We start from the raw sequence: 26,408 nt of genomic DNA, 5'->3' as shown, positions 1-26,408 counted from the left end.
TCTTTTATTTAAATACACATTGGTTTCTGCACTGCCAAGGTTACATCTTTTTGCTCCTCCTGATGAGAGTTGTTGAGCCCATGGTCAAAGTCTGGCAAAGGATAAAGAAAAAGGAAACACATTTAATTAGTGGGCTGCAGATAAATTACATTACTTAAGTCTATGATACATCAAGGTGAAACAATCAACAGTGAATTTTTATTTTATGTGATCTTAAATAATGTGTGCTCAAGAAACAGTAAGTTCTGGTAAGATATACTTTACCTCAACCATCTCTCCTCCCTTGAGCTCCTGGATGTGGCAGAACTTGCCAGTTTTGCAGACCATTTTGCCACCCTCCATATTGACAACGCACTGAAGGTCAGAAGAGGGCACAATACACATCAGAAATACCCCAAAACAGGCATGGACCAAGAAGAAACCGAACAAAACACTGACATGCACATCATCATCGTTATTACTGCCACAAATAACAGACTTCATGACATACTGCGCATTCGCAGGCTCATTCTTCAACAATTCTTGAAAACAAAAAAAGATATAACACGTTTCTGCTTTAACTATATTCAGACTGTACTAAATCAGGTAAAATACTAAACACTGATATCACATTAAAACATTTTGAAGCTGGTATGTGTCTTGCAATATAAAAGATCATTTAGAATTACACACCCTGAGCTTCTTGCCGTCCATGGTGGTGATATCAGCCTCCTTGCCGATGGTAAAGGAGTTGGTCACAGTCTTTCCAGGGGTCTTGGAGGTGACAACAAAGTCATTGCCGTTCTGCTTGATCTCAGTAATTGGCTTGATATCCTTGGCCATCTTGATGACATCTGCTGGAAGTTCTGGTAAGATAATGCATCAGCTTTTGTCAGTTCCTGCAATTTACTTCTAAGGACTGATGCTTTTAGACTGCAAAGCTATGTTGTCTGTGAGGTTACAATGATAGAGCGCTTTAACCACATCAATATAGTTACTTTGTCTTCAGCTACCAATGATAAGAAATGCAATATTCCATATATGCCAATTCCTGCAGCTCTAACAGTGACCCTAGTTTGTTTTTCTCACCCATGGCCTTGAGGAACTCCTCATAGTTCTCCTGGGAGTAGACCTGCCATGTTCCATTGAAGTCCATGTTTTCTAGATCTGGATTCTCCTTTACCAAGGTGGGCTGGAGGCTGTGACAGCTGTGTGAAGCTCAACACAATGTGGAGGATGTGACTGCATTGGCACACCTTCTTATACAGAAAGGAAGGGGGGTCTCAGTTCTATGTCTAATGAGTAACAAACCCCTCTGAGGTAATCACTGCTGTGTGAACAACCAGGAGTTCATGTACTCCTGTTTGATCAAACCTTTCCTTCCACCAAAGACGAATTTAGATGGTATTTTTGTCACGTGTGTTGAAGAGCTTCACTGATAAGAAATGTACAGATTTTTGGACATCCATCCAGTGTTGGAGGAAGTACTCAGGTCCTTTACTTCAGTAAAGTACTGATATCACACTGTAAAAGTACTCTGTTACAAGTAAAAGTCCTGAATTGAAAGTGTTACTTAAGTAAAAGTATGCATGTATGATCAGGAAAATTTACTTCAAGTATTATAAGTAAAAGTATTCAATGCAGAAAAATCATCATCAGGGACCATTATACTACAATCAATCAGTGCATTCGTGTAAACACAGGATTTTACTGTTGTAATTGGTTGAGCTGGAGCTCATTTTGAACGATTTTGTACAAGACTGCAACTTCTAATTATTTTCAATTTTTCATTAATCTGGTGATTATTTTCTCCATTAATTGATTGTTTGGTTTGTAAAAAGTCAAAAAAATAGTGAGAAATGCTGTCACAATTACAATTACCTCTTCTTATGTTTTATGTGTAATTAATTTTTTTTTTTAAATGACTAGTAACTAAAGGCATCAAATAAAGGTAGTGAATAAAAAAGACAATATGTCCCTCTGAAATATAGCAGAGAAGAAGCAGAAAGAGGCATGAAAAGAAAATGTAGTACAACATAAGAAAGTAGAAGAAAGTGAAGCAATTACCTCACATCTGTACTAAGGTGCAGTACCTGAGTAAATGTACTTTCACTACTTTATACATAAACACGCTTACAGTAAATGATCGAAGAAGAAATCATGGATGTCACTTATTGTAATGTTCTCAGGGCTCCAAGTGGAGTATGGTAGGATGGAGGACAGTAACCTTCAGGATGAAAATCAGAAAATGATTCTGTTTAATACACTAGCATACACTAAATATTTGCCATGTTTACATGTATTTTATTTCAGGACTCGTTCATTGAACATCAGAGCTTACTTGAACTTATGGACGTCTGCAACCTTTGTGCAGTGTGCTGTTGAACCTCCGAATGTGAAATCCACCTGGTTGACCGACGGGCCTAGTATGAGGGTTAATGACACTGCGGACTGTTTGTTTTTTAAGTGCAAGACATCATCTCTGCTTGCAAAACTGTTCACAAATACATCAGTAGTGCACACTGTGATTAAGATGAGAAACAGTATTTGTGTGAAAAATAATACACTTGTGAAAATCACTTGAAAATTGCTTTATTCACCACACACACAAACAAAGTGACATAGATGATTCACCAAAAGCAGTTTTTGTTATGAATGACTTTAGTCAAAATTTAATGGGAAATTCAAACAATGAGCACAAGACCACACATGAAAATCATCTAATATGGATAAATGATAAAATATAATGTGACAACAGCACAAATAGGGGAGTCAGCAAACTAACTCTGTAATGTCAATTAGAAAACGATGTGATATTAGCCATATCCTACAAATTAATTTGCTTCCAGCTAATGTTAGCTAACATTAGCTACCATAAGCAGCAGGTCACTTATGGTAACATCCAGTTGCTTATGGGAGCTAATGTTAGCTAACATCATTTAACATTAGCTACGGTAGATAATGTCAGCCGGCGTTAGCTAACATCCAGTTGCTTATGGGAGCTAATATTAACTAACACCAGCTAACATTAGCTAGGCTACCTAAACCACTGGACATACCAGACCAAATAAGTCTGTAACAACTAATCCTTGAGTGTGTTGAATTTGACAGTGGTTCATTTTACTGCGTCTGAATTCAGCTTTTCATTTATTAGGGGGACATTATGCTATTTCCTTTTTCAAAAGTCTTCTTCAGTAAAGAAACAATCTTTATATCAAACGCCCATGAAGTCAGCTAAACCACTTCGCAATTCTGCAGCTCCATCACAGGAGCAGCCTGAGTATGACATTTTTAATGGCGTACACTGTATTTAAATTTGATAGACAATTTGGAGACTATGGGAGATTACATTTTTGATTAAGTCTCAGTGGACATTCTAAATAAAATCCCCTCATTCTCAATAAAGTTTGCTAATGCACCATCCCTCACACCATCTACTGTAACTATCCATCTGCCTAGCTATCCTTGGTAAAGATCTCAATCTGAAACATAAAATCCCTGCAGAAAATTAATTTCTGACTCAGTTTGCATTTTTAACCCATCTCCACAGCGTTTGCCGGAGGCTTCTCCCCACGCTTGTAAACACTCACAGTCACATCGACTGTTTCAGAGCCATACTTGTTGCGCACAAAGATGCTGTAATTTCCAGAATCTTCCATGTTAACGTTGTTGACAGTGATGGTGCTGCACTTGGGTTCCTTAGTGATGGTAAATTGGTTCTGGCTAACAATCTCCTTGTCGTTCCTAAGCCAGAAGACCTCCGGGGCTGGTTCTCCATCGATGAAGCATGTCAGACACAAAGACTGAAGGGAGGATGAGTAAGAAAATATGAAATGATAGGCCACAGAAGGATTAAATCTGTGAAGGTTGAACTGATACGATTGAACTGATACAGCCACAGGATGATTCCTGCACACCTGCCTTACACAAAAGGATGACAATAACATCGCAACACAATAGTATTGTGCATGAATGTGTCTCTAAGTAGTAGTGTCTGGTTTTCCTGACAATGTCATACCTTGCCCTCCCTGATGGCCACCACATCGGGAAGACCCTTTGTCACTTTGGCTCGATCTGAAACAAAACAAGCGACAATGACTCCCTGCTGACATTCCACTGTAGAATCTCTGAATATTTCTTGTGGACAGAAATAACACATAACCCATGACTCACTTTTCTCAGCAACGGCCACCTGCCTGAGGTATGAAAACAGAGGGTCAAATCAATATGACAGTGCACAGTGTCAGGCAACAATAATCTATGCTGAGGTGTTTTTAGTGCGTAGTTTTCAACTATTAGTCTGTCACCTCTGACTGCTTGGTGTTTACTGTTAGTGTCACAACAAGCCATGGCAAATACATCATCTACCACATGTAGTGCAGCACTTACTTCAACCTCTGGTGCTCCAACAAGGCATCAGCAAAGGCTGTTGGAAATAATGATAATAATCAAGACTGACTATATTAAAATCTGAGCACATCTGTTCTGAAATCTGCTCTCAATCGAAAAATGTGTCATCTCCACTCACCTTGTCCAGACAGGTCAAGATAACGTTTGTGCGTCTCTTTGCCGTCAAACATCTCCAAGGTGTATTTGCCTTTATCGTTCTCTGTTGGGTTAAAGACTTCGATCCAGACTTTCTGCATAGTGCTGCCAGGCTTTGTCCTGGCTTCCTGATCAATCCTCTTCTCCCTGCACAGAAGGGATCATAGATGCCTTTTGTTGCTACTGGAACATTTGCTTTAAACAGAGATCCTTACCAAAAAGTTGCATGTTGGGAACATACTTAGTTCAATGCAGAGAATAAATACCAAGTAATGTGTAAACATTGTGGTTGGCAAATACAGTTTCAGTCCAGGTTGGAATCATATAAAGCCTTCCAGGACCAAGAGGATTTGCCAGTCTGCATCACACTAGTCAGATTTTATCCAGTTCATTGTTCATTATTTTGTCAAGACTACCCTTAAATCCCCCAGCAGGTGGTGCTAGTAGCCTTCTATAAGAAACTGGTTGCACCCGTAACCCTGCAGTAATTTTTAGTTTTTTTACTATACATAAAGTTGTTCCTTTGAATAACTGCCAATTTATTAAATCTAATAAAATTGAAATTCAGACTATGTTGTTCCACCTTAACATTGTGCTTTTCCCATTTCTCCATTAAATAGCTTTATTCTAATTAATTCTTCTTCTTCTTCTTCTTCTTATTTATTATTTGATCTTATTCCACAGTGTATGACATTATCTTATATATTCTGTATCAGTTTGTTCCAAACGTTTATTGAAGCAGCATGATGTTTACACAGAGTGAAATATTCGAACCCCAGATATCATGTTTTTATTTATTTTCTATGTCTTTTTGGCATTTTATGCACGTTTATCCAAAATTCAGATGGATTCATTCACCGACTTTGGAGACTTTAGGCCTCCTGTAGAATTTTAAATAAAATTCTGTTGAACAAAGTTTGATTGCACAGAATTAAGTGCAGCGTTCAACTTGTTATAAGTGGGATGAACCAGGTGTTTGGTGTCCGGATGTGCCTCCAACTGCCACATAAAAACACTCTTATGAAGACGTTAAGCTCCAGTTTTACTGTCACATTCAGATTTAGACTTAGTGGTTGAACTTTAATAAGTATTTTAAAGGTTGAACTCTAGTAAAGGAGACCCAGAGTTTGACACGATGAAGAGAAATGTCACAGTAAATTAATAAAGCTTTCACTACCATTGGGTTTTCTGTGTGTGTGCATGTGCAGCTGTCAGGTCCATATGTGTGGCTTCTTTTTTCGGTGTGTGATGTGTACGTGTTGGTGACCCACAGTAACTTACCAGCCAAAGAGACAGCTGCCATGCTGGCAGTCATAGCTGTGCATCTTCCTTTAGTTTGGCATTTACAGTGTTACACCTCTGTGGCTTGCAGTACACAACGTGAACACACTGTCACATGATACTGAAGCTGTAATAGATTTAAAGCAACTTTTCACTTGCTTTCCTGCGCATGTGTTTCTGCACATCTGCCGGATTTTCAGCATTTTTATTCATGACTTATTTAAATTTGGTCTTTTATAGAATCTAATTAAGTTTGGAATACTTCCTCCTTGGCAGCTTGGTCAGAGAGGTGCTCTGTATGAGGACTCACTTGAAGTGCCAGCTGGTCTTCAGGTGGTTTATATAATATTTGAGTGAGCAGTAGAGCTTGAAACCTTCAGCGGTGCTCTGAATCTTCAGTGGGCTGGCTGACATTGCTACAGAGATGGAGAGACAGAAAAGGCTGAGCTCTTGATTATTTGCATACATTTCAGTTTCCTTGGCAATTTAAAACACTGTATTTTATTTTTTTTTTATCTGTGGAGCACAACACATTAATATTCTGAAACAACACAGACTGCAATTAATTAACATTGCTTTCAGTTGTATTATCCTCATCCCAACACAGCACATCTGTTGTAAAAAAAAAAAAAAAAAAAAAAACCTCATTGGCACATTTCACAAAGGTTGCTCTGTAAAGAAGAGCCTCCAACTGTGAATAACTCACCACACTGTTTACTCAGCTGCTGGAGAAGCTTGTCGTACTCTGTGAATAAAAAGAACAATTAAGCCTTCAGACAGTGTTTCTATTGCTTGTGGAACTCAACAAATACTAAATGCAAAATTAGAGGTAGGTAGTTGAATACTGAGGACACATAATGAGATAAGAAGAAGAAAGAAAAGACATTTATCGCCTCACTTATCGCCTACTCAAATGTACACAGGAACAAAAGGAGGTTATTGTTAACGGATACTTGCTCACCGTCATCCAGTAACTCCAAGGTGCTGATGTCCTCTCCTCTCCCATCTGACACCACAGCTCTGTATGAACCCGCCTCTTTCTTGGTGACCTGATGAAAAAACATCCATGAAATACTGATAACTCTGGAGTACAACCCAATAGTGTAATGCAGCTTTTATTTCCAGGTTAACCTTAAATTTCACTCCAAGATGAATCAATACTTGGGTAGAAATCTTATAAACATCAACTGTCTTACAGTCTGTTTATCTTGTTTTCTCTAACAACACAAACGCTGATTCACATTTGTCTGAACTCCCCTCAGCACCTCTAGAAGCCTGAAACTAGAGCAGAATCAATGTGAATACCTGTGGGATGGTGAGTGTGCTGACCCCCGACGACTGGTCGTACGCAACTTGGGTCACCGCCATGCCCTCTTTAAACCACTTGAGGGATGTGTCCTTGTTTGTATTTGTCACCTGTGCATGGAGAAACGTACCATACCTGAAACAAAATTCTGAATGCTGTCCTCTAAAACTGATTGGTTTAACATCAATTGAGCGATTTTTTTGCAATAAATGGAACCAGGTGTGCAGACTAAGAGTCAAATTTGCTGTCTTATCGTAAAATGTTATAGAGGTAATTTAAAGGAAAAGTTCGACATTTTGCTTACTTAGATGATAAGATTGATATGACTCTCATGTCTGTCCAATCAATGTGAGGCTGGGGCCAGAAGTCAGTTAGCATAGCTTAGCATAAAGTTCAGAAACAGAGTCAAAAGTCTACCTACCAGCACCTCAAAGCTGACTAATTAACATGTTAAACCTTGTTTGTTTAGTGCAAAAAAAAATGGCACAAACGCTTCAGGAAGTCACTAAAATGTCAAACCATTCCTTTAAAAAGTATTAATAAACATAAGTTTCATAAGTAACAATGAAAGATGAAACATTTCTGGGTTCTTAATATGATGCTATGTTCACTCCTTTGTTGTTGCCATGAGAAAATGTATTCTGTAAAATGTAAAAATGTACCTTGCACTTTATAATCAGTTCACAATCCTCATTTACACTCCATGACAAGAAGTCCTGGAAATAGGGTCCTTGGAAAACAGAGCATATGATTATCCATCACAGCGACCATCAGATGATAATTCATTCAGGGCAGCTAATGAAACACTAATGCTGCATAATACATCAATTTACGGTAATTGTGGCAAGTTATGGGCGTGTGATAAACCAGCGTACTGGCAGTGACATGTGTCTCATTTGGATGAATATCTCTTGTGCATCATATTGTTCTTCATGTAATAGACAAAATGTGTTACATGGGCTTTGAGTCTCTCATGGACTTTGAATGGTGAACATGGTGTGAGATAGTCTATTTGCACAGGCAGGCGCTGGGACATTGGCTTCCACACACAAAAGAGTTGTATTGTTTGTCCTCATCACACCTGAGAGCTCAGGGAATGAAAACATGGACTTGAGTAGCACAAAAATCTTTCTTTCTTTCTTTCTATCTTCATGTGATGGTTAAGTCTCAAGAGGTCTGGACAAGGCGAAGCAGCTGTGTCAAAAAAATCATCAAAAAGCTACTTCAACTATTGGATGCAATCCTCACCTTGGAATGAGATGAAAGAGAATCATGTTTGTGTCTTTCTGAGCATCACTTGCTCATGTTATAATACACTGATACTGCACAGGTATTGTTTCAGCAGTAGGCTAAAGACTCACAGAATATTTACTGCAGTGGGACCTGATCTGAGTGCCGTCGAGCGGCGCTGGGCCCAGCAGAAACAGCTCACATTGTATTCACAATAGAGTTTGTTACTGATGTTTGGAGGCTTCTCACCAGACTTCCTTTGGTGGTCACGTCGGTTTGCTTCGGCCAGGGCCAGCGCCTGCCGGAACTCTGACAGAAACACAAACAAAATCAAACTGAGCGCAAGACGAAGTAGAATCTCATAGGTCATATGGAGAGAGGAGATGATAAAGGTTGTTGTTTCCAAATGAACCTCAACTGCATTTTAAACTGCAGAACCAGGGGTGCATGTGTGGGTGAGGACAGTGGACGGATCCAAATATGGATCGTAAAAATACACAAAAATAAAAACAGATCAGAGCAGCACAGGTCACTGATGTGCTGCACAACAACAGAATACAAAAATGTTGCACTTACACAGCAAGGCAGGACACCATGAGCTAAGACGAAAAAAAAAAACAAAAGTACAGGATAATTTGTTCATTTCCAAAAGAAATCTCTTTCTTGAAGTCATCGTGGCACAAATTAGACCCTCTAATTGTTGAGGATGAACGAGGCAATTAAGAAGATCAGATATTTGCCATCCAGAAATAATTGCTCCATGAATGCAGACATTAGCTTCCTGAAAAACTGTTATTTGCAGGGAAACGCCATCACACACCGTCACACAGTTTTTAACTCTTTCAACTCTCACATACAAAAAGAAATGATCATGTTCTCCACAGCTCGGGGTTCCCGGTGGTCGAGTGAGTCAGATGTACATCTTATAACTTCAATATCATTAGCTTGATCCGAAATGAGTCAAACATCCTGAGTTAAGCTAACAGTTTAACTCATTTTGATTCAAAAGCATCCAGAACGGGAGCGGATGAGTCTAAAAAACGACTTTCAGATGGATGTTATGTCCCTGCACGCACAAAAAGTTAACACTAACCACACAGTTTGCAGTAATCAAGGTCCTCTTATGATAAACAGTTCAGAAAACTGTGAGGGTAAAAGAACAAACTGCAAACTAGCTTTTTAAAAACCCGTGGTTGTACTACAGAGTGTTTGCATTGCAAATTTTATTTCTAAAAAACAAATTTCAGCATAATATTGGATTTTTTTATTCATGTATTTAACATTCAAAACAAACACTGACCTTTCCACATTTTCCTGGATGAGAAATGAAAATAATGAGCCCTAGAAATGTCCCTCCCGGGGCCATGCGGGGACTTTAAAAGCACCGAGGTCATGAGGCAACAATGTGGAGGAGACACCAAAAAAATTATTAGTGTGATTTCTCATATTTTATTCAATGATTTTCTCAGTAAACTGCGTTTCCCAACATGAATACCTAAATGTTCAAAAAGTCTTACCCGCTCAACCAGGAATAAAAACATGGTGGGGAAATTCTGACTATTTATTGATCATCCCAAATCAATCACATTTAAATAGCTTGATTCAAAAATATACTGGAGTTAGTTCTTAATTGCAGGATAGCTGCTAAAGTTGCTAAAATTCTCAGAAAAGAATACAGAGGACACGACCTCGGTGTCCTCAGGAGCAGCTGCAGGTCCCAGTCTCGTGCTAACACCTTGTTTCAAAGGAGCAAAGGTAACATTTCATCACTCTGTCGGTCTAAATTGAGCTAATGTGATGTTCCATTTATATGATGCCTGCCACGTTCCACTGTTCCTCTACATTTGTGCTTGTCCTCCATTAGGATCTGTAGCAAAAAGCAACATGATAACTTAGTGGCGAGTGAGTGAGCGCCTTACTTTGATCCACGAAGACCAAAGTGGACTGGTTTTTGGCCCGGCCGTCCCGCAGCTGAGCCGTGTACGAGCCCTCGTCCTCCTGCGAGAGCTGATCAAACAGTATCTCCACCAGACCTTTGGCCTTGTCGAAGTTGATCCTACGGTGCTGCAGAAGAGCAAACAAGCATTGCCACACGTACAGTACACATCAGCTCGTGTCTGACAGACGACGGCAGATGGCAGGTAGACGCGCTCCTTGCGATCTGCGGTACAGATGGTTGGTCGTACAGAGCGAGCGTGAATCAGTGCATGAAAAGTGTCTGAAATGACATATGCACACAGTGGATGATATATTCATTTTCACATGCACACACACACACAGAAAAACACAAACAGAGACACACAGGAAGCAGCCTTTGAGCTCATTTTCACGGCTTTTATGTTCATCAAGATAAGTGTACGCCTTGCATGTTGATAGGCCTCAGTGGTGGATGTGATTTGTGATGTATGGCAAGCCTAAGGGCCCTAATCAGCCAAATAGCTTTTGAATTCGCAAACCTCAGCTGTGATCATTTAGCAATAACGTGTAATCAGTACTGTTCAGATGGAGCCCTGATATTGGGAAATAATGGCATAAATGAAAATGAAATACAAGTGATAAATGGAGGCTGCTGAATATAAAATAGTCGCCCGCCTCGCACAAATACGAGCAAACACAGACACACAAAATGCATCTGACAGAGTTGTGAAAGCACAATAAATACACTGCGTTGTATTTGTTTTTCCCTCTGTGGACGCATCAGTGCATGGTTCAATAACCTTGATGGCAGGGCTGATTATTTTTAGCTTGGTGTCATAACATATACCAGTGCTGAGGAGGATTGTTCACATTCAGTTTGTGCTCCTCGATGATAATACTGTTGCTTTATTTTAGGGGGTGAAATCACTGTGTCGCTCTGTTCCGTGTTCGTTCTTGTTCTAGCATTACATTATTTTGTCAGTAATAGGATAAGAATGTTTATGAAATTGCTTTTTTGTTTTTGTTGCAAATAGCTACGGCTTTCACGAAGCTGCTTCATGAAAGTGAATGAATTCGGAGGTCAATGCTGAGAATATGCGAACCACATATCAACTGGAAGAATTTCAGCATGGCTAAAAGAGTGTAATATGTCTTACATATCATGCCATGCACTAGACTGAGCAGTAGGTAACAGTGCTGATCGACTGCCCCGAATCATGTTTTGTTCTCTGTTCATTCCACTTGTGTCTCTCTTTGGCATCAAACCAAAGCCGACACAGGAACCAGATGTGGGCTCCTTCTCCACCTTCAGCTCGGTTCATCCTCCTGTCTCCCAGACTTAGAGAAATTAGCTCAGTTCCTAGACCTTTCTGCCGCCTTGCACACCTGCTCTTCATCGTTGCTGGCAGCCTCGTCTTCCTGCCTTCCAGCATGTTTGTTAAAACTCCAGCAGCTGTTTTTGATTCAGAGTGACTTGTCATAAACACAGATGCATGCAGCTGCACACTAATGTAGCTTTACCTCATCATATTCATTGACTTTTTATAAATATATACTTAATCTGATGCAGCAACACATTTTTTTGGACAGAAGCAACTAAAGACTGGGAAAGTTGTGGGATGCTCCAAAAACACCTGTTTAGGGAAAGTTAAAGGGAAAGTTATTGATTTTGTTGAGGTTATACAGAAACTCTTGTCGGGCAAACGAGCATGTCTTGACTGAACCGGCGGTATAACACGCAGTCCCTCACAGACTCTGCAGTGGTTTCCAGCCTGGGCGACCTGCAGGGTGACATGTGTCGTACTGTCGGAGCTGCAGCAGTATCACAGCGTAACCTGCACTGCGGTTCTTACCGGAGTGCTGGAGATTTCTCGGTCATTGAAGATGAGACGGAGTTCAGCCGAGTTGCTCAGACTCTCCGTCTGAAGCCAAAGACGTACGTCACCTTTCTCAGAAACCTCCACCTGCCAGCCTGACTTCAGAGCTATCACTGACGAAAAGCAAACAGAGCAGTTCAGGACTGGAGAGATGCTGTAACATGTGTCTTTACACCATATGTCTGAATGTACTGTCATTTCAAATCAGTGCTACAGTGCCAGTAATTCCTGTATGTTCATCAAGTTCACTGATGAGAGTTACCCTGATACAGCTGATGAGTCTCATTTCTCTTAAATATCATCTGAGCACTTTTCTCCATGGTACAGTACAAAGTCTTTGGTACATACGTGGATTTCTGACTTGCCAGCTGAGTTCTTTGAGGCGTTCAAGGTCTGGAAAGAAGTGAAACAGTAGCTGAAGGTTAATTAAACTTTGATCAGGACTCACATTTTGTAATGCGTACATATTGTCAAAGTGCCAGTGAGTAGAACGATGGCCCACGTGGCTCTGCTCTGAAGCTGAGGGTTGATTGAGAACATATGCTTAGCTGAATGAGTGACCTTGCGGAAGTGCTCACTAGGGGCATAATCATTTGCTTGAGGGAAAAGCTTGATAACCCTTAAAATGAAAAGTCCTGCTGCCGTCAGCTTTTTCAATAACAGTGCTCCTCTCATTGTGCCTGAGGTGCAGCTGCGAATTGGACAAGACAGTTTCCTAACCCGCTACTCCATTTCAGTTTACCTTCGGCAGTGAAGTCGTAGCTGGACGACAAGTGCGGGTTGTCGCTCATCTCCACTGTGTAGAGACCCAGATCCTCCTCGGAGGGGTCCGTGAAGGTGAGGACTGACCTGACGGACAAATTGAAAAACAGACAGATGCATCTTGATAGCATCTTCAGCCTTTTGTTTATCCATCCACCCTGCAGAACAGGGTAGGTGCTGTTCCGTGCTGTCACCCATCAGACTTCACAGTGCTTTCTGTCCCAGCTGATTTGTCCCAGTGCACTTAAATTATTACTATGCATGGCTTCTCTACAACCAAGAGGCTGGCATTCAGTAGGAAAACCCAGAATTACTCCACCACAGCTAATGTTAATGTAATCTTTGTATTTACATGTGATTATTACAGTTGAAGGGTAAACAGCAGTTTTAGGCCACTGCTGAACAAACAAGATGGTGCTTTAAGTGTGAAAAGCACAGACATGCTGAGGGATGACCTGGCTGACAGCGAGTCTCCACAGAGCCTGACATCTGGCCATTTTTCTCACTTATTCATGCAGTCTGCCACAAATTTCCTGGAATTCAAACAAGTAGAGACATACGGTCCACGTAGCGCTAGGACAGCCGTACCGACTCTTCTTGGTTTCTTCCCGAGCTCGCCCGCCGTCGATGGACTCTGTGTAGTTTTTGCTCCAGAGGAACTTGCTCTCGTCGTTCATCTCGTCAGCCGTGTAACCCAGAAATATGAAACCGTCATCGTCCACTCCAATCTCAATATTTTTGGTGCCTGGGGATGAAAAAGTTGGTTAGTACGGCTCATACTTTTCAGTTTAGGCTGAGTGCTGCAGACACCATCAGCAGTAACAAATTAAATTGTTACAGCCAGCAAGGTAGGCCACCAGGTTTTTAGCAGTTTTGATCACTGTACACTCCCTGCACACACTGAAAAGTCACATATTCCTATTCACATATTTTAAAATATATTTTAATGAATTATGTCCATTATATTTACTATGTGATGTAAAGGTCTGTCAATCTTCTTATTTTATTTCCAGCAAGAATGTAGATAAGCGTATTCATCCCCTCTTAAGGCATCTGTCATGTTTTATTTTTATATATAAAGATGCTTAAAGAAAGTCCCTAATCTCTAAATAGCCAGACTGAACTGTGTGGATGCTTCTCCCATTGTTATATATTGTGCTTTAGCTCCAGCACTTCCAACAAGCCTCGGAGGCACTTTTTTTATTACAGCAATTCTATAAGGGGCCATGATGGCTGACCTGGTCGGGTCTGAGCCGTGACTGGCTCGCTGGCCAGGGAAGCACAGCCCACTCCAGCCTCATTGACAGCCGACACACGGAGACGATAGGTCTGACCTGCCTGGAGACCTGACACCTGGACGCCATAAGAAACACATCAAATGTTTATCAATCATTGTCATGATTTATAATAAATTAAAGATTTGGACACACAAAGGAATAAAACACTGAAGCATTTCAAGTTTCTGCTTTGGATGATTTTTTTTTTAGAATAATGATTTACTGGCACTTACTGGTATTAAATGCATTATTAAACTGTTTGGCCTGTTAAATTAGGTAATTGTAAATGATAAAAAACTTCAAATACATGAGAGGACTTTATGTCTTTTTATCTTTGTGTTATCGTGAACTGAAGCTTGGAGGCGTTTTTACAGCTTCACTCGCCTTGTAATGGGTGTCACAGATTGGCTTTTCATTCAAAGCAGTCCAGTCGTCTGATTGGTCACCCTGGCTGATTTCCAGCAAATAGCCAGTGACAGGGCTCCTTCCTTCATACAGCGGAGCCGCCCACAGCAGCACCAGGGAGCTTTTACTCACCTCCCTGAACTCCAGGTCGTAGGGGCAACCTGAGAGGGAGGAGAAAGGGTTCGAGAGGAAAACTAGAGGGACGTCCGGGAGTGTTTGGGTTCAAAAACCCAGCGGCCAAATAACCTTCAGAACATTTCACACCAAAATAAGCTGCAAGAAAACTAAAAACACAAGGAAAAAGTACAGCTCTGTGTCTGTCCCCTCAGAGATCATACCAAAAACAACCAAACAGGACAACAAGAAGTCATACCAAAAACAAATGAGTGATAGGAGCGAAGTGAAAATGACTTTCCTTAATCTACCCCCGCTGACTTCACGCCAGCACGCAGAAGTTCATTTGCTTAATGATTTTCGGTCACTTTTAAATTATTAACGGCGCAGAGGAAAGCCCATTTGCCAAGATTAATGAGCTGCGCTTTAAAAGTGGCATTTTTGTGAGAGCCTCTCTCCATTCTCAATATTAATGTCACAAGACGCTGATATGAGCGGGCCAGAGCTGCAGACGGAGCCACAGCATGCTGGAAGGACTTTGAGTCCCTGCTGTGTGACTGCCTGTGTGTGTTTGTGTGCTTCGACAGATGCGGAGTGTGTATGTTTGTAATGCGAGGGCAACAAATCCTTGGAAGCCCTGAGATCTGCATTCTAAGCCATGAAAGTAAATTGGTTAACCTTTGCCTAATACAAGTGAAGCGTCTCATTGCTCGACACTGGAAAAGAGTTTGCTGTCCATCTTTGAACCTTTGGATTCATGAGTCATATCTTTCATACAATACAGGATTCATTTCAGACATTTTTGGACTCCAGGCTTGATAATCAAACTTCTTAAATTTCATATTTTCTCTTTCTTAATTGATATGCAGGCTTGTATATAAGTAATTTATTTGAGTAATTTCTTTGCATCATTATGAAGGTGAGTTTGTTCTAGTCTCCTCTGGTGGTCTCTCCTCCTGCCTCCTCACCATTACTGTTGCAGGTTGATTTTCTTACTAAAATCTCTCTAAACTTAATTTTTCTCACTGTCCAAACACCTCAGTCCTAATGAGAGAAGCGAGGAGTTAGTAGAGAGCCTCCATTTATTACCATGCGGTCAAAGAAAGGAGCTTAACGAGCAGCAGAGACCGGTGAGTCCAGAGCTTTACAGACTTTTTTTTTTTTTTTACCCTGGGTTTCACCTTTCAGGCTACATGCAGGCAGCAATTATTTGCTGGTGGAGGCTGTGCAGCCTGAAAGGAACACCTGCAGACACTGGGCTGAAAAAGCGCCTCCACGTCAGTAAATGCAGTAAAGGACAGAGGTCCTCATTACAAACATGCAACTACAACATTATGTTGCTGCATTACCAACACAGCAGAGGTTAACATCGAATATGTTTTGAAGATTCGAGTTTTTTGTTAGATTGATGTCAGTGTGGCTGTAAAATATGTTTCTTTCTGACTCCTCAAAGGGAAATCTGTCTTCGTTCGCCGCCTTTCAGAGCAGCTCTGCACACTGTGAGATACTTTATTCATAGTTGATTCAGCGTCTTGCTCAAGGACACTTCAGCAGCACATGTATTCGCCACCCGCTGGCGCAATACTAAAGGACAAGTCATACATAACAAACTCATAATGAATTGCATTAACTACCTCTAACTCCAGGCTTTTATTTCAGCTATTATTTCAGCTGCTGTATTATGCACTTGACTGCTGACCTCTGCCTCCATTTTGCACTTTAATGGCATGATATGCAAATGGCCTGTTTTTATTCTGGTACTTCACTTTGATCTGATCTATTTTTCTGTGAGACGACCGTATGCACTTTTAATGGTGTCATTTCAAATAAAGATAAAACGACGGTGTGCAGTAATGGGAGCTTGGGTTGATGGACGGTCTATATATCTCACCTCCCTTCTCACACCAGAGTCAATAAACTTTTTGTATATAAACTAACTGCAGGTCATGATTGCAATGGCGGAGGCGGAGCGCCTGTCACATATTCAGGTGTGCACAGATATGTTTTCAGTAGCTTCTGAAGTAGAATTAGTGAAGGAAACACAGTTTTCTGAATGAAATTATTAGAAAGTGACCTTTTTTCCCTCACCTGGCTCTGGCATTGTCCACCTCTCACACAGGAAAGCTTCACTGGCCTCAGAGGGCTTCCCGACGCCGGCCATGTTGGCCGCAAACACACGGAATTGGTAAAAGTGTCCACTAGTCAGGTTGCAAACCTGAGGAAATATATCAGACATAGAAATGCTGATCAACTCCAGTGAAATGATGGTGGAGTTTCATTTTAAGCAAACCACAGATCAGCTGGTGCATCGTACAGGAGCAAAAGTTCCCTGGTTGTACTCTTGGACCACTCCAGACTCCAACAGGCCTTTTACAAGATTTTAGCTCTGCTGCTGCTGCATTTTTTGCTGAGCCCCATGAGACGCTTTAGCTTTGGGAAGAGAGGGGATTCAGCCTCATTGATCTGTGCATTGATCTTCCTATTCGCAGCCACTTAGACTTCAAGGCCCTTATCGTCTCTGTGAACAGTGGTGAACTTCTGCTGCTCCTCTCGGCTCCCTCCCAGCAACTAATTGACACAACCAGAGGGAGCTTTTTTTCACAGTAATAGCAATTGCCATCTAAAAACCAATTTCCCAACACCTACCAGACCCTTCATTATCTATAGATCCTTCTCTAACCACATTTAGGCAGAACGACAACCTTCTTATCAGATCGATGTACAGTCCAGCCCGAGGAATGCAAAGGTTGTCTGCCAAGATGAGTGGAAGAAATTACAGCTTTCATCCACTAGATGGCAAACAGGCTGCATTTGATTAATCTGACTCATATTTTTCATCTTTGACTGAGCAATCAAACTTTGTTTGGGGTGCAGAGTCTGCTGCTTTGTACAGTGCTTTCCTCAGGGAAGCGTCGGCAGGTTCGGAGACCATAATCTGTGTTTCATCATGACAAGCTCACTCATGTAAGAGCAATCCCAGAACTGCATTTATATTCACTTCTAGCAGTGATGGAAGGTAACGGAGTACATTTACCCTGAATTTAGTTGAGTGTGCCTGTTTAATGCTTCTTTATACTTCTTCTCCACCACATTTCAGAGGGAAATACTGGACCTTCACTACATTTATCTGACAGCTACAGTTACGAGTTGCAGATTAAGATTTTACATTAAAAACACGATAGAAGCTCATGACATACAATTCATCGTTCAGATTAAGATTAAAACAGCAGTTCCCAACATTTCTGACTATAATCGTCATGTTTCAGATGTCTGAGTTGTTTCACAGTTTCACAAAGAGACATTTCTCTCCTGAACGTTTTAGACGCTCAAGGCTCAAAGAGGTAAAATTAGCCAATATTTCACAGAAAAGGAAAGATTGGAGAAAAGTTCAAAAAGTGAATATACATTTGTGGAGCAGAACTTTGTTTTCGTTTTTTCTTTTGTACCATTAAAGATCTCCCGAAATCTCAGATCCATGAGCAGAACGTCGTTAACACAATCTCCACATTTTGCTAATAATACTTCTTTAAATGGGATTTCAAATTAAGAACTTTTACTTGTAATTTCACAGTGTTGTATTGGTACTTTAACCTCAGAAAATATCCTGTGTACTTCCAGATGGTTTGCAGCAGAATTTCAATGCAAGGAGATTAAAATATAAGATGTTCGCATCTGCTTTGGTTGCAGTGAAGCAGGATCAGCGACGGGTGTTCCTGACAGGTAAAGCTGTGGAAGCTTTCAGGGTGAAGTCATTTACATTTTCTGCACAAATCCAATCTGGAAAATAAAAAGGAGCATAAAATCTCAGCACAATCAATATTCCAATCAGTCTAATTTGCATCCAGGAAGCCAGCGACCTGATTGAAATAGCAGCATAAAGCAGCTCACGTGGGAAGTGCAGACTGCACGTTTTGAGGCTGTGGGCTTGTTGAAATTGCTCATTTACCCCAAAAGTGGAGAAATGTTCTTGTTAGACTTTTCCCTCTAACAAAGGGGTCTCCAATCCTCAAGACTCTGCACTTCACAACGTGTAGGGCTCATCTTGATACAGTGTCACAGTCATTTTTTTCTAATTAGCTTTGTCTTCTGTTTTTTTGTTTTCCCGGAGCGAAAAACAAGCACTCACACACAACATGTTTGCACAATGTCTAATTACGGAGCACCTGTAATCTCCCAGAGACAGGTTAAAGATTTAACTTTCCTCCAGGTCTCCATGGACACTGCTTGTTGCCTAGTGACACAGTCAATGCGGATGAGAGAGCTTTAGCCAATATTGCCGTTACTTTGAGAAAACTGCTAAATGGAGAGATAATTTCTATTGGTATAATTATATTAAAAACAAGCCTTTAATGGTAGTACTGACAGAAATCTCTTTCTTGTGCTTACTGTGGGATTTTCTTTATTGATTCTTTTTTTCTCGCTGTCATCTAAACTTGAAAAAATTCTTTGTTGTCATGCTTTGTCAATGAACAGAAAAGACACTCTTATGCATTATGCTTTTTCTGCATTGCTTCATGCAGATGATGTGAAAGGAAAATAGTCTGTACTCAGAAACAAGAGCATGAGTGTTCAGCTATGCTAGTGGCTCTGTGAGGCACAGCGGTGCTTTGAGCTAAATGCTAACATGCGCACAATGACAATGCTAACAATGCGTATAATGTTCTCAATCTTAGTTTAGCGTGTTTGCATGCTAACATTTGCTAAATAACACAAAAGCAGAGCTGAGGATGGTGGGAATATCATTATTTTTGCAAGTATTTGGTCAAATTAAATTCAACTTTTTGACCTGATGGTGGTGCACTGACCTTAAACTGCCTCTCTTTGGCAGGCTTGACATTGACCTCTCTCCAAGTTTCCATGCCCTTTTCCCTCTGGTCCAGGTAGTATCCACGCACAGGGTCCCCTCCATTATGAGCAGGGGCCCTCCAGCCCAGCACCATCTCTGATCCGGTGCACAGCAGCAGGGCGATGGCCGAGGGAGCAGAGGGAACATCTGGAACGAGCAGAAGGAATAATAGAAGAGAGGTGATAGAGGCGAGGATCTCAGCAGGCACCCATTCTTGCTAAATAGACCGAGAAATGACAATAACTCCCTGGCCAACTACAACTCCTGCCTAGAGTTGCAAATTCATAAATCAAGGCCTATATCAAGCATTCCTAAATGAGACTGAAAGAAATATTCAGCTCATACTCCGCTGTATAAAAATGTATTCCTCACAAAGAATTGGACTTCAGCCATTTATCCTCAGGTAATGGCTGAGGAGATGTGTGAATATTCTGGCAGTGAGTGGCATAAAAAATGAGTCATTACTGTACTTTACTGCAGGCAGCAGAAAGCACATTATCTGAGAGTGCAACACAGGAAGTAAGAAGGGTCAGCAGCTCTTCATCTCTGCACAGCTCCAAACCAGCCACAATGAGAGAAAGCATTCATTTTATGTATGGTTAGTCATCGCCTGTTGGTCATCTGGTGAAGGCTACGTGACAAAATGGAGACCAACATGTGGAAGGAGCACAGTGTGACTGCGGTAGCATTGAACAGTGCTGTGAAGCAGCGCCATAAGCTCTCGCTCTTGTGTGCTTTTCTTGTTCGTGCCACTCGAGTAACATATTCTCTAAAAGTCCTTTTGTGTCACCTGAAAAGCTGCAAACATGTGGAGGACACTCAAAGGTTTCCATAAGGTGGATCCTGAAAGTATTCTATGACGCTTGCGCATCTTTCAACTTTGAAGAGAACACATGGCTTCTCAGTGAGGACTCCTGAGGCTGTGAGAGAAAACTGCAGACATGAATAAGTCTGTTTGGACAGTTCTTGTCAAAACTTTATCTCACAGGCCAAAAAAAGATGTGTTTTAGCTTAGATCGAACTTACACAAAAAGATTTCTCTGATGTTAAGACCAACATTTTTCTATCACTGTTTTAGCGTTGGGTCGCCCAAAGACCAACAGATCTTTACAAAACCTTTCATTAAAATGCACTGATTGATATATTCATCATTTTTATACTGCATGCATTGAAATAAACCTCTGCAAGAGGAACCATGAGCTGCTCAGTCAGCAGAAGCATCAGAAAAGGTTTGGAAAGTCCTTGACACTTGAGGTGCGTCTCTGTTGTTGGACTTACAAATGGCTGATTTGACGAGGATGGGTTGAGACTCATTTGAATAGCTGCTGTTTCCTGCTCGGCTCACAGACTTCACCCTGAACACATATTCTCCTCTGGTCTTGAGGCCGTGGACTGTGAATCTGAGGAGGAGACACAAAGTTCAGGCGTCTTTAGTTCAGTGTCATTAGCTTAGTTACGTGACGACGGGACACGTTCTAATATCTGTCCCCATTACCTGTTTTTGGTAATCGGCTTGTTGTTGACAATCTCCCAGCTTTGTTTGCCTGTCTCACAGTAGTACAGATAGTAGCCCAGGATGTCGTCTTTGTCTTTGGGCTCCTGCCACTGGAGCAGCACCGAGGTGTCTGTGTCTCTGACGGCCATGACGGAGTGAGGTGGAGCTGGTGCAGCTGATGGGAATCAGATGAGAAGCCATCAGGTAACACCTCAGATTAAATCATCAAGTGGAAAAGATAGAATTCAATCGACTCTTCCTTTGATTTTGGAAAATTCACGCTGAGCTTTGAAATACTTTGAAGCCTCATCCAGAGACGCAGAGAAATCTGCTGAGCAGTGGAGGAAAATGAATAAGGAATTCACTCATGTGCTGTATTTAAGCACAACTTAGAGGTGCTTGTATTGAGATTGGTATTTAGCACTATTCTATGCTAATTTATACTTCTATTCCAATACATTTTAGGGATGGATATCAGACATTTACATTCAATATTTACTTTGCAAATTCAGCTTTACATACAAAACTTATGATCCGCAAACAAAACATCATGAATTGCAGATACAACTACCCAGCAGCATGTATATAACATATGCATAACATGTGACACTAATGTGACACTCTCAAAGGGGCCACGCTCTATCATTAGTGCTTTTGATACTTTAAGCACATTTTACTGATAATACGTCTATACTGTACTCATAATTCAAGTATTTTCACCCTTTAGTATTGCATCTTTGGCTTAAGTACAGGATCTGAGTACTTCTTCCACCACTGCTGCTCAGATAGTTGGGTGTAGATATTGCTGCTTGTTACCATGCTGAGCCTTTATACTCAAATAAGCCTCAGCTGAGTGACAGGCTATGAGACGTACGTCAGACACATCACGGGACTGTTCATTCATCACTCAACAAATCCCTGTTCCTTTCAAACTCCAGGTGTAACTGTGCAAACTGTGATCCTGACGCAGTGTGCAGCAACAGGAGCAGACAGATGATCTTACAGGATGTAAACACAGAAAATCGAGGCGAACATAATGTGTTATGATCATCTTCCACATTACGAAACTATATGTAAACAACTACAGCGAGCACAGTGCTGCAGGTAAAAGAAGTAGAAGCACATAATCCAACTGACCTTTACAACAGGCACAGTAATAAGCAGGTGCAGTGCAGTGCATAGCACATTTTCTCACCTTGTGCTTTTCCCAAGGAGATCGGCTCGCTCGGCTCAGAGGGGTCACTGACACCGTACTTGTTGATGGAGCGCACTCTGAAGCAGTACTGCTTGCCCTTGACCAGGTCAAACACTGGGAACCTGGGAGAGTTTACCACCATGTCCAGGCTGGCCAGCTCCCAGCCGCTCTTCCCCACCAGGGACTGATCCAAGTACAGCGTTCGAAAATCACAAAGATAATTTCAAAAGCACTATTTATCTCAAGGACATGTTCATTATTCAGTATAGTTCAAATATGCTCCAGGATTCAATCTGCTCAAGAGGGAAGGACTGCCAAGACTGCCAAACACTCTTTAAAAAGTCCCATAAATCATTCCAATTTTGCAAAATCACTTACACTGTCGTTAACAGGCGATTCTCTAGTTTTAGAGCAAACCACTTAGTGCACAGACAAGGGCAAAAAGGAATACAGATCGGCAATTTGGTGTGGCAGGCAGAGAGGCTTACAGGCAGACATATAAATAGAGATGCAGGCTCAGAAAGGCAGACAAATGTGCAGACAGAGAGAAAAATGGCAAGATATAGCAAAAAAGAGAGACGGACATGCAGGTAAATTATGGAAAACCAGTGACTCTTCAAACCTTTTCTCCATCTTTGTCAATTAGTCACTTCAGCTGATGATGGTTATCTATTCTATAGTCTGTTTTTACTTTCTGTTCTTCTCCTCCGAGTTACCGTCATTTCCTTCTGTAAGTCGCTGTTTGAGGAGGAAAACCTAACAATAGAACGGGGCATGTCAAAGAGATCAGTCATTATAAAGTGCTTGCTCAAGGGCGAAATGGATATTTGAATGTTTCCTTCATTATATAAGCGGAAGTGAAGCAGCAGACTTTCATAATTTTGTGTGCCTTTGACAGATATGACAGTTTTATTACCCTGATAACTCCTAAAAGTCCAATAAAAATCTATTTCCTGTGGCAGTTTTCTGATTATTGGAGCTGTTGGGTTTCAGGGTTGATATTGGAGAGCCGAGGTCTTTTATTGTTGTAAAGAACAAGTCAGCGCCCACACTTTGATATGTTGGAAACCTTTGTTATTTTGCCTTCCTTTTGAACTTTGAATCTTGCACAGGGGGAAAAAAAAAACTAAAACTTTAAACTTGATTTTCTTTTATACACAGCACCTTGAATGTATCATTGAAACACTGCTACATAAGTTAAAACTAGAATTAACTTTTGACTAATCTTCAACCAAACAAACCCTTCAGATCTCATATCCAGGTAATTTAAAAACACAAGTTTAAAAGCGAAAAACTCTTTCAAGTATGCGCGCAAGAAAATCAAACCCCCGAAGCCGAAGTACATGGCATGAAAGAGCAACATCAAGGTCTGTTTGCTTTTAATGAGTCCTCAAATTCCCACTTAAACTGACACCACGGTGGTGGAAGTGTGTGCGTTTCTTCCCCCTCCTGTCTCTTTGATTAGCGCTGTGGTCAGGAGCCTGCTGTTAATTTGGCTCACGTTCCAGCACCAGACTGCCCGAACCCAACAAGCGACTGGAGGAACTGATGATGCAAGAACATTGATCCTTGTGTTCAGCGGACGTGTAGGTGTTTCTAATGACAGTGGCGGTTTGTGTTTCAACGTATTTATACTTGTGCACCTGTGTTTTCATGCATGATAGAGAGCGTGTACATATCTGACTGTATTAGTACAGTGGATACTTGTGAATATCTCTTTGTAGATGTGTGTATGTGGGCGAGAGTGTGTGTTGTCTTGTTTTCTATATTTATGAGGACCAGAAAGCTCCACACTGAGGCCATTTTCCCACTCATCACTTCCTTAAGTGTATATCTGATATTTGTTCAATGGAAAAAACAGAAGAAAATTAGCATTTGTCTGAAGTCTCTCCTTTTAGCTCTGTTTTACTCTCCACCTACTCCTACTGAAATATCTGGCACTAAAGCAGCTAAATGCTGCACTATGCTGACCAGCCAATCACCCGTGGTGCCCGTCTGTTGTTTGGTAGCTTATAAGAGCTGTTCTTTGCAGAAAACAGCTGTCTGCCGCTGCTGGAAACGATGCTGAGAGCAGTGAGAGTGGATGAACTTCAGATTCAGATGAAGATTCTGCTGCTTTGTCACTGCGAGCGAAGACTTTTCACATTACACAAAACCATCTGACATGTAGTTAATATAAAAATATTGACTGCAGCAGCTTAAACTAAAACTCCTGTATATTTTATATAACTTCTGCCCATTTTTACCATAAATTCTTAGACTAATTTCCCACCTTCAAGGCAGCCATTAGTCTGTTCATTCAGTACAATATGAAGATGAACTTGCGCAGACCGATAACTTGCTTGAGAGCTTTGGGTTAGAATTTTGCAGTGATGCAGGTGTGAGCGTCTGTCTCTGAGGATTCAGATCAATCACACAGCGAGCACGATGTCTTACAGAGTCCAGATCACTGCAATGGAGTTTTAGGGAGAAACTGAAGAAGCTTTTTGGATAAACAACAAAACACCTTCGATCAACACTCCAGTCCGGTGATTTCAGTTTGGGAAAAGAGAGCCTGAAACTTCAGTGTTTCAGAAAATGTTTTTGTTGATGTATATGAGAAGGAAGCGGGATCTAAGATGTGCCAGATCTCTTTTTCGCACCTTTTTATCACTTTTTTCCATGACAACATAGTTCAAAGGAGGCAGCCAACTCTAATTTGTGATGTTGGACCTTCCTTGAATGCACCAGCTTCCAGAGTCATCCATGCAGTCCCAAAGTTTATTACCATTAAACAATAATAAAACTTTCAGCCCAAAAATTGGAATACTTGTGATGGATCACCTATTTCAAGCCAAGTCTCTGCAAATTGATTTCTCACTGGCTTCACACGACCTAAAACTAAAGGCTGCCGTTGAGAATTCAATCTGAAAATTTAGATTATGCCTTGAAAAACGGTCAGCAGTAAAGTGATTTGTCGCTGATTTGCTGAAAGGCTTGACGTGTGTGTGTGTGTGTGTGTGTGTGTGTGTGTGTGTGTGTGTGTGTGTGTATGTGTGAAGTAAGACTGACCCGCTCCACGTAGAAGCTGAGCGGCTCCCTGCCTCTGGGTTCGGGCTCGGTCCAGCTCAGCACCACGTAGTTGTCGCTCACCTCGCAGGCGTGTACATTTGTGGGAGGGAACGGAGCTTTGACCCGACCTGCAGAGCAAAGACAGGAGGAGGAGGAGGAAGAGGAGGAGGAAGAAAATAAAGTCAGAGCAAGGTCAGTGAGAGTGAATGTGGAGTCCAGAGAGTGCTGGCTGAGACGTTGCTTTCTTGCTGTCGTTGTTGAAATTCCAAGCTTCGTCTGGTGAATTTGAGTCAAACACAAAGTGGCTGAGGTTTACTTTGCTACCTCGATCTCACCTCCATTCCTTATACAACAGCATACCAACATGGCTTGAGTCAGCACACTTTCAATGACACTCCAGGTGACTCAAGGACGATGAAAGTGTTCAGATTTAGTGGAAAGTCTTCAGTTTTTGCGCCTGTCTGTCTCTCTTTAAGGCTGTCTCTGTTTGTATCCCCTGAGGAGTTGCAGAGCTGCAGTGTGGATCAGAGACGAGCTCCAGACCAAAGAGAGTACAGTGAAACGACAGATGCAGCGAGCCTGTGTCGGTGTGCAGCGCAGTCTGTACGTAGTGAAACAGTTTTCATTGTTGTAACTCTGTGCTCGAGATTTGAAACGAAACCGTGACTGTGGGGTCAAAGGACTGATGTTTAATTCAAAGGGTGTGGCGGTTGCTTACATCCATACAGGGTGAATAGTGAAGAATTCATTCAGTAGGACTTGATATTTAAGGCCGAAATGTGAAAGTTTTATGGTAGGTCCTGACCTTAATTCAACTGATCATGCCTGAAGACAGCGTTGAGGGCAAATTACCTGCAATGAAACATGAAAAAAAAAAAAAAAAAACACAAGAAAACCCAAAAAGTCTTTGAAACATGCAAAAAGTAAAGACAGATCCTTGGAACAAATAATATTAGAACATCATCTGGACCTAATGTTCGTTTTTTGTCCACTTATAGTCATATCTTGTGTTTGCATATTATGTTATATTGCAAGGACTAGGTCTACATTTCTGGAAATACACTTGGCTTCTTACTGAGAGTTAGATGAGAACATCGATACTCTCATGTCTGTACGTTAAGTATGAAG

The 26,408-nt window shown here is 41.2% G+C and overlaps 2 protein-coding genes across 2 annotated transcripts in view; both read right to left on the bottom strand.

The window, feature by feature from the left end:
• Window positions 1–40: 40 nt before the first annotated feature.
• On the bottom strand, window positions 41–1,135 carry fabp10a (fatty acid binding protein 10a, liver basic). The gene is made up of 4 exons (XM_076737623.1): window positions 1,069–1,135; window positions 673–845; window positions 265–354; window positions 41–91 (listed from the first exon to the last, which is right to left on the bottom strand). Exons 1-4 carry the CDS (start codon window positions 1,133–1,135, stop codon window positions 41–43), a joined length of 381 nt encoding a protein of 126 aa, XP_076593738.1.
• Window positions 1,136–2,973: 1,838 nt separating this feature from the next.
• Window positions 2,974–26,408, bottom strand: part of myom3 (myomesin 3) — a 53,647-nt gene continuing 30,212 nt past the window's right edge. The window contains exons 14-37 of the mRNA XM_076737345.1: window positions 25,281–25,408; window positions 22,230–22,413; window positions 21,035–21,209; window positions 20,818–20,939; window positions 19,499–19,686; window positions 16,782–16,908; window positions 14,559–14,740; window positions 14,136–14,250; window positions 13,486–13,642; window positions 12,878–12,984; window positions 12,484–12,528; window positions 12,112–12,248; window positions 10,261–10,405; window positions 8,591–8,650; window positions 7,774–7,841; window positions 7,111–7,221; window positions 6,767–6,854; window positions 6,512–6,550; window positions 6,116–6,221; window positions 4,508–4,671; window positions 4,369–4,405; window positions 4,153–4,175; window positions 3,998–4,053; window positions 2,974–3,782 (exon numbers count right to left, since the gene is read on the bottom strand). Of these exons, the coding sequence (XP_076593460.1) occupies window positions 3,513–3,782; window positions 3,998–4,053; window positions 4,153–4,175; window positions 4,369–4,405; window positions 4,508–4,671; window positions 6,116–6,221; window positions 6,512–6,550; window positions 6,767–6,854; window positions 7,111–7,221; window positions 7,774–7,841; window positions 8,591–8,650; window positions 10,261–10,405; window positions 12,112–12,248; window positions 12,484–12,528; window positions 12,878–12,984; window positions 13,486–13,642; window positions 14,136–14,250; window positions 14,559–14,740; window positions 16,782–16,908; window positions 19,499–19,686; window positions 20,818–20,939; window positions 21,035–21,209; window positions 22,230–22,413; window positions 25,281–25,408 (2,834 nt within the window). The 3' untranslated portion in view covers window positions 2,974–3,512. The remainder of the gene's footprint in view (window positions 3,783–3,997; window positions 4,054–4,152; window positions 4,176–4,368; window positions 4,406–4,507; window positions 4,672–6,115; window positions 6,222–6,511; window positions 6,551–6,766; window positions 6,855–7,110; window positions 7,222–7,773; window positions 7,842–8,590; window positions 8,651–10,260; window positions 10,406–12,111; window positions 12,249–12,483; window positions 12,529–12,877; window positions 12,985–13,485; window positions 13,643–14,135; window positions 14,251–14,558; window positions 14,741–16,781; window positions 16,909–19,498; window positions 19,687–20,817; window positions 20,940–21,034; window positions 21,210–22,229; window positions 22,414–25,280; window positions 25,409–26,408) is intronic.

Source organism: Chaetodon auriga, chromosome 8 (genome assembly GCF_051107435.1).
Source record: "Chaetodon auriga isolate fChaAug3 chromosome 8, fChaAug3.hap1, whole genome shotgun sequence".
NCBI lineage: Eukaryota > Metazoa > Chordata > Actinopteri > Chaetodontiformes > Chaetodontidae > Chaetodon > Chaetodon auriga.
Note: the sequence above shows the minus strand (reverse complement) of the source record. Positions and strands in the feature narration are given on the sequence as shown.

Bases quoted from the DNA above. Each gene is read 5' to 3' on its own strand.
- fabp10a (XM_076737623.1), bottom strand. From the start codon at position 1,135: ATGGACTTCAATGGAACATGGCAGGTCTACTCCCAGGAGAACTATGAG. The intron at 846-1,068 runs GTGAGAAAAACA...TTATCTTACCAG, and splicing joins GGAGTTCCTCAAGGCCATGG to AACTTCCAGCAGATGTCATC. The intron at 355-672 runs GTGTGTAATTCT...TCTGACCTTCAG, and splicing joins TGGACGGCAAGAAGCTCAGG to TGCGTTGTCAATATGGAGGG.